This window comes from Danio rerio, chromosome 12 (genome assembly GCF_052040795.2).
Source record: "Danio rerio strain M-AB ecotype USA chromosome 12, GRCz13ab, whole genome shotgun sequence".
Classification (NCBI taxonomy): Eukaryota; Metazoa; Chordata; class Actinopteri; order Cypriniformes; family Danionidae; genus Danio; species Danio rerio.
This window is the reverse complement of record NC_141032.1, coordinates 4,217,501-4,230,000: the sequence shown is the minus strand read 5'-3', so window position 1 is coordinate 4,230,000 and position 12,500 is coordinate 4,217,501. Positions and strand designations below refer to the sequence as shown.

The 12,500-nt window shown below is 32.3% G+C and overlaps 2 protein-coding genes and 1 long non-coding RNA gene across 9 annotated transcripts in view; 2 read left to right on the top strand and 1 right to left on the bottom strand.

The window, feature by feature from the left end:
* vps25 (vacuolar protein sorting 25 homolog) overlaps window positions 1-2,047 on the top strand; it is a 9,739-nt gene extending 7,692 nt beyond the window's left edge. The window contains exons 6-7 of one of the 2 annotated variants that reach the window (XR_015503368.1): window positions 167-1,284; window positions 1,520-2,047. Coding sequence is in view for 1 of the 2 variants with exons in the window: in NM_001089362.2 (NP_001082831.2) it covers window positions 167-279 (113 nt within the window). In the remaining variant the exon portion in view is untranslated. 2 annotated transcript variants of the gene reach the window in all.
* LOC141376739 (uncharacterized) lies at window positions 1,550-3,928 on the bottom strand. Its single transcript, XR_015503813.1, has 3 exons — window positions 3,326-3,928; window positions 3,075-3,246; window positions 1,550-2,989 (listed from the first exon to the last, which is right to left on the bottom strand). It is a non-coding gene; the product is annotated as an uncharacterized LOC141376739 (long non-coding RNA).
* A 3,291-nt stretch (window positions 3,929-7,219) lies between these two features.
* wnk4a (WNK lysine deficient protein kinase 4a) overlaps window positions 7,220-12,500 on the top strand; it is a 128,656-nt gene continuing 123,375 nt past the window's right edge. For 3 of the 6 annotated variants that reach the window (XR_015503767.1, XM_087275645.1, XM_087275649.1), the window contains exons 1-2: window positions 7,220-7,289; window positions 12,126-12,500. The exon at window positions 12,126-12,500 is cut by the window's right edge and continues 245 nt beyond it. Coding sequence is in view for 4 of the 6 variants with exons in the window: in XM_087275645.1 (XP_087131771.1) it covers window positions 12,158-12,500 (343 nt within the window). In the remaining 2 variants the exon portion in view is untranslated. Of the gene's footprint in view, window positions 7,290-8,233; window positions 8,425-8,813; window positions 9,014-11,729 lie in introns of those variants that run through there. The other 3 variants (XR_015503768.1, XM_087275646.1, XM_087275647.1) reach the window with 2 other exon arrangements.

Here is a 12,500-nt window from a genome sequence, read left to right as displayed (position 1 = left end):
ATCTTTATTTGTGTTCAGCAGAAAAAAAAATTCTAATGAAAGTTTGAAAAGAGCAAAGGATGACTAAATCATGACAGAATTTAGTTTTGGGTGAACTATCGCTTTAACAAGAAGTTGATCTGGTGTACCTAATAAACTGGCAAATAACAGCAAGTGTGTCTTTCAGAGTTTCACGGGCTAGAGGATTGGATGTTGCTGCGTTCACTACAGGCTCTGCAGACTGACGGGAAAGCAGAAATCATCACTATGGATGACGGAAAAGGAGTCAAATTCTTTTGAATCAGGATTTCTCAAGTCAGACTTTGGGATTTGCGACTGGGTTCTGTCACGAGTTCATTCGGATGCTTTCAGGACTCGATATGTTACACTCCACTATTAAATCTGTCATTATTTGGCACAAACTAAATTTTAAAGGGATAATTCACCCAAAGCAAATAATTCTGTCATCATTTACACACCTTTTTCTTGTTCCAAACCATTTTAAGTTTCTTTATTCTGTTAAACACTAAAGAGAATATTCTGAAAAACGTTGGAAACCTGTAACCATTGACCTCCATAGTATTTGTTTATGCTACTATTGAGATCAATGGTTAAGAGGTTTCTAACATATTATTCGGTTAAACACTAAAACCGATAGTTTAGCTGAAGTCCGGTAACCATTGACTTCTATAGTAGGAAAAACAAATACTATAGAAGTCAATGGTTACCGGTTTTCAACATTCTTCAAATTATCTTCTTTTGTGTTCAAGAGGAAAAAAGACATTTTAAAACCATTTGACAATGCTTAAATGGTGAATATTTTTTATGTTTGGGGTGAACTATCCCTTTAAGGGTCTTCCTTGTTGGAAAAGGATTAGATTGGTGGTTTTACACCTGGTTTTTGAGCCGACTAAAATCATGATTTTGTTCTTAAAGGGATAGTTCGCCCCAAAATGAATATTCAGACATCATTTACTCACCCTCAAGTCTTTCCAAACTATTTTAGTCCTCTGTTAAACCAAAAGAAGATGTTTTGAAAAATGTTTAAAACCGGTAACCACTGACTTTCATAGTATTTGTTTTTGCTACGATGGAAGTCGATAGTTACAGGTTTCTAACATATTATTCGGTTAAACACTAAAGAAGAAATTTCAACTGGAATCCAGTACCCATTGACTTCCATGGTGGGAAAAACAAATACTATGGAAGGCAATGGTTACCGGTTTTCAGCATTCTTCAAAATATCTTTTTTGTATTCAAGAGAAAAAAAAGACAATTTAAAAACCATTTGAGAGAGCGTAAATAGTGAAAAAAAATACTATGGAAGTCAATGGTTACCGGTTTTAAACATTTTTCAAAACATCTTCTTTTGGTTTAACAGAGGAATAAAAGAGTTGGGAAAGACTTTAGGGATAGTTCACCCTAAAATGAATATTCAGACATCATTTACTCACCCTCTTTCCAAACTATTTTATTCCTCTGTTAAACTAAAAGATGTTTTAAGAAATGTTTGAAAACTGGTAACCATTGACTTCCATAGTATTTTTCTTCCTACTATGGAAGTCAATGGTTATTAGCTTTCTTCAAAACATCCTCTTTTAGTGTTCTAAAAGTCTGATAAAGATTTGGAAACGCTTGAGGGAGAGTAAAAACTGAGTAAATGTTCATTTTTGAGTGAACTATCCCTTCAGCCAATATGCATGCAAAGCGAAACATCAGACCAAACCTAAGGAGTATCAGTATGTTTATGTTCTATCTTTTTCCTGTACATATGTTTTTATTCCAGTCCATTTATCGCTGTCAATCCTGAAGGTCTCTTGTTCGACTTGAAGATTTGTGTATAACCACAAAGCCAAAAAGACACGGCTGTTTGTGAATCCCGCGACGCTTCCTGGCAAAGAGGAGATGTTCTTCAGTAAGTGTGTTGTTTATGACGGATCTCGCTGAATTCTGGTAGCATCCACTCCTTTTCCTCAGCTATCACTGTATCTTACCACCCTTTTATACCGATGTAATACTGTATAAATAAATGAGGGAGACAATTTTTGGTTCTCTCTTGCAACCCCCATCCAATTGTGTATGCCAGTGTTTGCACAGCATACTGATTTTCATGTGCAGATCTGATGAGAATGAATTGAATTATTGCATGCCGAATGTTTTCAGCGTCATGACTTCATGCTGAAAGTCAAGAATTATTAAATTACTATAATTCCAGCTCGGAGATTTATCTGAAATGTCTATAGAAACAAATCTAAATGTTATCATGTCAACTTACAATCTATACAGAACATAATTACACACAATTCAAATTATTTCACATGCTTTTTTAATAATTTAAACCACTTTTTGATTTAAACCCAAACTGGAATGTAATTCCTACATCCTTGCTGTATTTTTACATTGAGGATTAGAAATAGTGGATCTATCCATCCATCCATCCATCCATCCATCGGTCTGTCCATCCATCCATCCATATCTCTATCTCTATGTCTGTCTGTCTCTCTCTCTCTCTCTCTCTCTCTCTCTCTCTCTCTCTCTCTCTCTCTCTCTCATAGTATTTGTTTTTGCTAATATGGAAGTCAATGGTTACAGGTTTCTAACATATTATTCGGTTAAACACTAAAGAAGAAATTTAAACTGGAATACGGTAACCATTGACTTCCATAGTATGAAAAACAAATACTATGGAAGTCAATGGTTACCGGTTTTCGGCATTCTTCAAAATATCTATTTTTGTGTTAAAGAGGAAAAAAAAGACATTTTAAAATCATTTGAGAGTGCGCAAATAGTGAAAAAAAATACTATGGAAGTCAATGGTTACCGGTTTCAAACGTTTTTCAAAACATCTTCTTTTGGTTTAACAGAGGAATAAAATAGTTTGGAAAGACTTGAGGGATAGTTCACCCTAAAGTGAATATTCAGACATCATTTTCTCACCCTCAAGTCTTTCCAAACTATTTAACACACCTGCAGGGATTTCTAAAGCTGCGGTCACACTGGGCTTTTCCTCCTATAGACTTCCATTCATACGCACGAGAATGCGTCAGACCGGAAACGCAAGGTCATGCGTCAAGTTTTGCAGGTTGCTGCGGTGCAAAGTTCAAGCATGGTAAACTCTGACCTGCGAGACCAATCGAGGATCAAAACATGACCTCTCTGGACAGAAATTTAAAACATGGAGCAATCGCTCGCTTTTTTTAATGTCTAATAATCTTGTTTAATCCCGCCCCTTTTCGCAGCACCGACAGAATTTCACACACACAAACTCTAGTGTGACCACAGCTTTAGAGCTTGTTTAGCCAGCCCAGGTGTGTCTGTTCGGGGTTGGAGCCAAACTTTGCTGGACACTGGCCCTCTAGGACTGAGTTTGGGATCTCCATCCATCCATCCATCCATCCATCCATCCATCCATCCATCCATCCATCCATCCATCCATCCATCCATCCATCCATTTTGACATTTAACTATTATTATTATTTAATCTTAAACATTTGCTTTTAATGTAAAGAGTTCACAAATGCATCCAATGTTTTCAGATTTAGAGCTTCATATGTAGTGTCAAATGTTTAATTTACTTTCTAATTTATCATGATGCCTTTCAGTCTGTCTTTCAGATGTCTACAGAAATATCTATAGGTTTTTAAACAAAACAAATGTATACCTTATGTTAGAAAATCCTCCTTAAAATATTTATTTAAATTTAAAGTAAATTGTTTTTTATTGTAAAAACGTTTTTACAAATACAAATGTGGCTATTTGATCTTTAAAAATCTTTAAAATGTAGATGTACTGTAATATTGTCTGTTTCATATTTATTTTTGTGTAGTTGATAATTGCTAAATTCTAGGACGGTGTGTTGGCGTTTGTGACAGACAGATGTCGCTCATGCGCATGTCAATAAAGACGAAAAAAGACACGTGACAGCGCCCTCTGCTGAGCTTCAGAATACAAAATAGTGTTAAAAAATAGTATCTGACTGCAGACTTGCACATGTAAGCTGAGACGCGCAGTCTTAGACACAATGCACTCAGTTGGAGCTAGTGACATCAGTGTGAGAAGAGGGCTTTTGGTGTGCGCATTGAAAACGCTCAGCTTGCATCTGCAGCCAGATTGAAAAGTCGCTCAACTCTTTGGACGGATGAAATCTGTATATTTGTAAAGAGTACATCACTGCTAAATGATTAATTAATTCATAATTGAATGAGAATAATAAAACCTATGAATTAATAATTAAATAAATCATTTTTTCTTTTAATCAAAGATTAAGAAAACGGCAATGTGAGTTCACCGGACAGCCACAGTGTCTCAAAAAACAAGGCAAATTCAAGACTTTATTTATTCAGATAAAAACATTCAACATATTCCCAACAGGGCAAGCACAGATTATTTAAATATATTTGTATTATTATTTGGGGGCATCATGAACGGATAAATTCTTTATAGTCTAAAATTATGATGTGAATCCAACATGAGAAAAGTCTAAAATAGCCCCATCAGACTCCAGGGGGATTCGGACATGGCTTTAAGCTTGTTTATGAAGATTATTAGATTTCCTGTGAGTGTATTTAAAACAAAATTATGCTATGAGAGTCAAGGACAGCTTCCATAATAATTTAATAATTTCACTTAAGTCTGATTTCTTGATTGTTGTTGTTGTTCTCAGGAGGCATCAGACTGGTCAAAATCTCATGCTTTTTATATTATTTAATAATACAAATGCATCTGGTAACTTGGCTAAAAAAGTGCAGAGTTCAATCCTTTTAAGCTAATATTATTAAACTGTACACATAACTTCAGTGTGTTTTATAGTTAAAAAAGGAAATAATTCTCATTCTTGTTTGGCTTGAAATATAAATAATAAAATTGTTTAACTAAAATAACAAAAGCTAAACTTGAAATAAAAACTGATAAAGTATTAAATCATATGAAAATGTAAAAAATAAAATACTTCATAAAATTTACTTTACACGTATAAATAAAATGCTGCTTAATTGTTCATAAACATTTGGAATTCATAATTTATTTTCTTATGAAAAGCTTAAGTTTATTTATTTTTTTATTATCTAAAATAATAATTGGGCATCGCAGTGGCGCAATGGGTAGTGCTGTGGCTTCACAGCAAGAAGGTCGCTGGTTCAACTCCTGGCTGGGCCATTTGGCATGTGGAGTTTGACATGTTTTTTTAAAGTACTGAAACAATAAACAAAATAAGAGATACATAAATACATAAAAATGAATAAATGAAATTTCAGTTGTTATTAAACACCTTAGATAAAAAGAAAAAATATTTAAGCTTAATGTGATGACTGTGTCAGAATTGGCATTAATAAGCTGAATAAACTTATAGAAAATGAAGGCAACAGCTCATATTAAATCATTATTTCAATTTAGTGCCCTATATTTCATAATTTTAAGTTAGTAAATGATCATTTAAGCTTTTAAAGTCGACTAAACTAGTTCATGTCCAAGTTTTATCTTTGAGTCTGTTACAATTTCAACTTTTTAATCTTAATATTGACTTTAAATCTCATAATTTATTATTTTTATAGACATAATTTCTATTGAGTACATCATGAATTCAATTTAGTACTTTATCATAATTTCGAGGAAGTTAAGTCATCATTTTTCAAGGAATGCTTATGACTTAACTATGTAATATTTACATTTTTTTATGCTTGATTTTTTTTCTTTCTTCTTCATACTTGTTTTTCTTTTCTTTCTTTTTTACGTTTGCATTTTCAAAACATAACAATTTAGGCCAAACTTTACTATAACATTAAATAAATAAAAGCCATATAGTTATTCCAAAAAGAATCACAATAAATCAAATTTAATAATTGACCAAAAAACAGACATGAATGGGTGAACTGTCGCTTTAATGATCACAGTGCAGCCCTAAATACTCATTAATAGAAGTTTTGACCACTTAAAATCTAATAAAATTTAAGATATTGACTAATTTCTGGTGAGTTAAGTCATAAGGTATGATTATGACTTTGATTTTGTTTTGTCTTTATATTTGATCTCTTAATACTTCTTTTTCTTTCTTTCTTTTTCTTTTTTTATTTGCATTTCCAAGACATAACAATTTAGGCCAAACTTTACTAAAATTCCACTAAAATCTTTCGCAGACTAAGAAATGCCCAACATTAAATGGATAAAAGCCATATAATTATTCCAAAAAGAATCATAATAAATCAAAATAAAATGAATGACCAAAAAACAGACATGAATGGGTGAGCTGTCGCTTTAATGATCACAGTGCAGCCCTAAAATACTCAATAATAGAAGTTTTAACCACTTAAAATCTAATAAATTGTAAGATAATCACTTGAAAACAGACATGAATGGGTGATCTATTACTATAAGGATCCCCATGCCACCCTAAAATACTCAATAATAGAAGTTTTATTCACTTAAAATCTAATACAAATCAAGTTAATCACTTGAAAACAGACATGAATGGTTGAACTATTGCTATAATGATCACAGTGCAACTCTAAAATACTCAATAATAGAAGTTTTAACCACTTAAAATCTAATAAAATGTAAGATAATCACTTGAAAACAGACATGAATGGGTGATCTATTACTATAAGGATCCCCATGCCACCCTAAAATACTCAATAATAGAAGTTTTATTCACTTAAAATCTAATACAAATCAAGTTAATCACTTGAAAACAGACATGAATGGTTGAACTATTGCTATGATGATCACAGTGCAACTCTAAAATACTCAAAAATAGAAGTTTTAACCACTTAAAATCTAATAAAATGTAAGATTAACACTTGAAAACAGACATGAATGGGTGAATGATCACTTTGAGGATCACAGTGCAGCCCTAAAATACTCATTAACAGAGGTTTTAACCACCTAAAATCTAATAACATTTACATTGCATGCTGGCATTCATTCCATACTAATTGCATTTTTAACTAATTACAATTATAGCTGTTGACAAGCGAATTTCTCGGACCAACGATCCGGTTCAAGTGAATCATTAAAATGTTCCGACTCGAATCGAACGACTCGATGACGGACACGGCAAGCGGAAAATCTCACAGATCCTCATAAAATAGATTGCCACAACATAACATTCTCAAACCACAAGCCGTTGTGATGTGACGGGACAGAGAGATGCAGATGTACTCAGTGAAACTCAACCCCGCGGGACTCAGGTGAAGGAGGAGTCACATAACCCACTGTGCTGGAGAGCCGACGTGCACGCGCGCTCTGCAGAAACACTCAGCAGGAGCCAGGGACATGTGCAGCTCCAGCGCGGGAGCACATTTACTTCACAAAATAAGGTATATCTACATTTCTACTCTATGTATAGATTTAAAAAGATGTATACTGTATTTTAGTTGGCAGCTATACTTCTAATTTCACGTAAAGTTTTGCTTTGTGGATAAAAAAGACGCAAGAAAGTGCGTAACGTTACAGATGCTTTACGCTTACCATTGAACTTTACGTGTTGTCATTTAGCAGTCGCGTTTAGCCAAATGAGGAGGTTTTAAGCGATTCAACTGGACTCAGATAAAAGGATTATTTACCCCAAAATGAGATATGACTATTTTTTGATCACCATCAAGTGGATTCTCTTTTCTCTTGAACGCTGAAGAAGATATTTTGAAGAAAGTTGAAAAACGGTAATAGACCTACATACAGGAAAAACAAATACTGTGGAAGTTAATAGTTACAGGTTTCCAGCCTTACTTAAATTATTTCCTTTTTGTGTTCAATAGAAGAAAGAAACCCAAACAAGTTTGAAACAAGAGTGAGAAATACAGACAGAATTTATTGCCTTGTCCTACTGTCAAGTAAGTAAATGACAGTTTCGGCTTTTAAAGTCAGCTTAACTAGCCTATGTCATAACTTCATCTTTAAGTCTGTTACAATTTCAACATTTATCTCATAATATTGACTTTTAATGTCATAATTCATTAATTTTAAAGACATAATTTCGATTGAGTACACCATGCGTTTAATTTAGTACCCTTATGTCATAATTTTGAGAGTTAAGTCATCGTTTTTAAGTGTTCACTTTAAGGTAAACTTTCGCTTTAAAGATCACAGTGTAGCCCTGAAAAACTCTTTAATAGAATATTTTGATCACCTAAAATGTAGTACCAGTTAAGATAATCACTTATTATTTATGACAAGATTATAAGGGTCAGAATAAGTGGGTTTCATTTTTAAAATGATCCATCCTGCTTAAATGATTTAGCTTCTTCTTTTTTTTTTTTTTTTTACTTGAAAATAGGCATGAATGGGTGAATTATCACTTTAAGGATCACAGTGCAGCCCTAAACTACTCATTAATAGAGGTTTTAATCACTTAAAATGTTATAAAATTTAAGATATTCACTTAAAAACAGACATGAATGAGTGAACTGTTGCTTTAAGGATCACAGTACAGCCCTAAAATACTCCTTAATAGAAGTTTAACCACTTAAAATCTATATTTAAGATAAACACTTATTAGTTATGTCAGAATTAAATGTCGTAACAAGTATGTTTATTTTTTAATATAATAATTTATGATAATCACTTGAAAACAGAGATGAATGGGTGAACTGTTGCAGCAAAATACTCATTAATAGAAGTTTTAACCACTGAAAATCTAATAAATTGTAAGATATTCATTTGAAAACAGACATGAATGGGTGAACTATCGCTTTAAGGATCACCATGCCACCCTAAAATACTCATTAATAGTTTTCAATCTCTTAAAATCGAATTAAATGTAAGATAATCGCTTGAAAACAGACATGAATGGGTGAACCATCGCTTTAAGGATCACAATGCAGCCCTAAAATACTCCTTAGTAGAAGATTTAATCACTAAAAATTAGTACCATTTAAGATAGTCGCTTATTATTTATGTAAAGAATATAAATGTCAGAATAAGTATGTTTCAATTATAAAAGTATATATTCTGCTTGAATGATTTTACCTTTTTTGCCTTTTTTATTTTTTATTTTACATGAAAACAGACATTTAATCACTTGAAATGTTATACATTTAAGATGGTCATTTGAAAACAGACATGAATGGGTGAGCTGTTGCTTTAAGGATCAAAGTGCAGCCTTAAACTCATTTCTAGAAGTTTTAACCACTTAAAATCTTTATCTTAAACCTCTTAATCTTTAAATGTCAGATAATCGCTTGAAAACAGACAGCATAGTGCAGCACTAAAACACTCATTAATAGTTTTTATTGACTTAAAATCAAATAAAATGTGAGATAATCACTTAAAAACAGACATGAATGGGTGAACATCGCTATAAGGATCACAGTGCAGCCCTAAAATACTCATTAATAGTTTCCAATCACTTAAAATCTAATAAAATTTAAGATAATCACTTGAAAACAGACATGAATGGGTGAACATCGCTATAAGGATCACAGTTCAGCCCTAAAATACTCATTACTAGTTTTGAGTCACTTAAAATCTAATAAAATGTAAGATAATCACTTTAAAACAGACATGAATGGGTGAACTGTTGCTTTAAGGATCCCAGTGCAGCCCTAAAATACTCATTTCTTGAAGTTTTAACCCTTTTAAATCTAATCAAATTTAAGATAATCACTTAATATTTTATGTCAGAATTTAAATGTCGTATTAAGTATGTTTAATTTTTATTTTAATTGTTTAAGATAATCACTTGAAAACAGACATGAATGTGTGAACTGTTGCTTAAAGGATCACAGTGCAGTCCTAAAATACTCATTAGTAGAAGTTTTAACTACTTAAAATCTAATAAAATTTAAGATATTCACTTGAAAACAGACATGAATGGGCGAACTATCGCTTTAAGGATCACCATGCCACCCTAAAATACTCAATAATAGTTTTCAATCACTTAATATCGAATTAAATGTAAGATAATCCCTTGAAAACAGACATGATAGTGCAGACATCCAGCACTAAAACACTCATTAATAGTTTTTATTGACTTAAAATCTAATTAAATGTAAGATAATCACTTGAAACCAGACATGAATGGGTGAACTGTTGCTTTAAAGATCACAATGCAGCCCTAAAATACTCTTTAATAGAAGTTTTAAACACTTAAAATCTAATTAAATGTAAGATAATCATTTGAAAACAGACATGAATGGGTGAAATGTCGCCTTAAGGATCACAGTACATCCCTAAAATACTTGGAAGTTTTAACCACTTTAAATCTAATAAATTTCAAGATAAACACTTAATATTTTATGTCAGAATTTAAATGTTGTATTAAGTATGTTTAGTTTTTATTTTAATTGTTTAAGATAATCACTTGAAAACAGACATGAATGGGTGAATGGTTGCTTTAATGATCACAGTGCAACCCTAAAATACTCACTAGTAGAAGTTTTAACCACTGAAAATCTAATAAAATGAAAGATAATCACTTGAAAACTGACATGAATGGGTGAACTTTCGCTTTAAGGATCCCCATGCCACCTTAAAATACTCAATAATAGTTTTCAATCACTTAAAATCGAATAAAATTTAAGATAATCACTTGAAAACAGACATGATAGTGCAGACATGCAGCACTTAAACACTTATTAATAGTTTTTATTGACTTAAAATCTAATAAAATGAAAGATAATCACTTGAAAACAGACATGAATGGGTGAACTGTTGCTTTAAAGATCACAATGCAGCCCTAAAATACTCATTTCTTGAAGTTTTAACCCTTTTAAATCTAATAAAATTTAAGATAAACACTTAATATTTTATGTCAGAATTTAAATGTCGTATTAAGTATGTTTAATTTTTATTTTAATTGTTTAAGATAATCACTTGAAAACAGACATGAATGGGTGAACTGTTGCTTAAAGGATCCCCATGCCACCCTAAAATACTCATTAATAGTTTTCAATCACTTAAAATCTTATACAATTTAAGAAAATCACTTGAAAACAGACATGATAGTGCAGACATGCAGCATTAAAACACTTATTAATAATTTTTATTGACTTAAAATCTAATTAAATGTAAGATAATCACTTGAAAACAGACATGAATGGGTGAATGGTTGCTTTAATGATCACAGTGCAACCCTAAAATACTCACTAGTAGAAGTTTTAACCACTGAAAATCTAATAAAATGAAAGATAATCACTTGAAAACAGACATGAATGGGTGAACTATCGCTTTAAGGATCACCATGCCACCCTAAAATACTCAATAATAGTTTTCAATCACTTAAAAACTAATAAAATGTAAGATAATCACTTGAAAACAGACATGAATGGGTGAACTGTTGCTTTAAGGATCACAATGCAACAATGCAGCCCTAAAATACTCATTTCTTGAAGTTTGAACCCTTTTAAATCTAATAAAATTTAAGATAAACACTTAATATTTTAGGTCAGAATTTAAATGTAGTATTAAGTATGTTTAATTTTTATTTTAATTGTTTAAGATAATCACTTGAAAACAGACATGAATGGGTGAACTGTCACCTAAAGGATCACAGTGCAGTCCTAAAATACTCATTAGTAGAAGTTTTAACTACTTAAAATCTAATAAAATTTAAGATATTCACTTGAAAACAGACATGAATGGGCGAACTATCGCTTTAAGGATCACCATGCCACCCTAAAATACTCAATAATAGTTTTCAATCACTTAATATTGAATTAAATGTAAGATAATCCCTTGAAAACAGACATGATAGTGCAGACATCCAGCACTAAAACACTCATTAATAGTTTTTATTGACTTAAAATCTAATAAAATGTAAGATAATCACTTTAAAACAGACATGAATGGGTGAACTGTTGCTTAAAGGATCCCCATACCACCCTAAAATACTCATTAATAGTTTTCAATCACTTAAAATCTTATACAATTTAAGAAAATCACTTGAAAACAGACATGATAGTGCAGACATGCAGCATTAAAACACTTATTAATAGTTTTTATTGACTTAAAATCTAATAAAATGTAAGATAATCACTTTAAAACAGACATGAATGGGCGAACTACTACTTTAAGGATCACAGTGCAGCCCTAAAATACTGTTAAATAATAGTTTAAACACTTAAAATCTAATAAAATTTAAGATAATCACATGTTAGGTATTCTATTAATATCAAGACTTTTTAACATGTGATTTTTCTTTGTTTCCTTTCTCCTAGTCAGTATTGAGATGTTTTGAACCGTCTCCATCATGTCTCATGCTGAAGTAGAGTTCGCCGCACGCGCTTTCCCAGCTTTACCTGTTGAATTAGAGGACGACTGTCTCTCCAGAGTGCCAATGCTGCGCACACACTCCTTAAGCGCAAGGAGAAACTCATACGTGCTCCATAAACTCGACCCTCAGATATACAATGAGACGCTCTCCAAAGGTTTATCGTGGTCTGCAGAAAACATACTGCTGTCTGCAGACTCTAAAACAGACCCTTCGCCTCCAATGTCTCCATCTCCAGTGTCCAGCCCGGAGTCTGTAACACCCAATGCGGATTCAGCAGCTTCGGAGGACTGGAGAAGCCCCGTCCAGCAGCCTCGGTCTC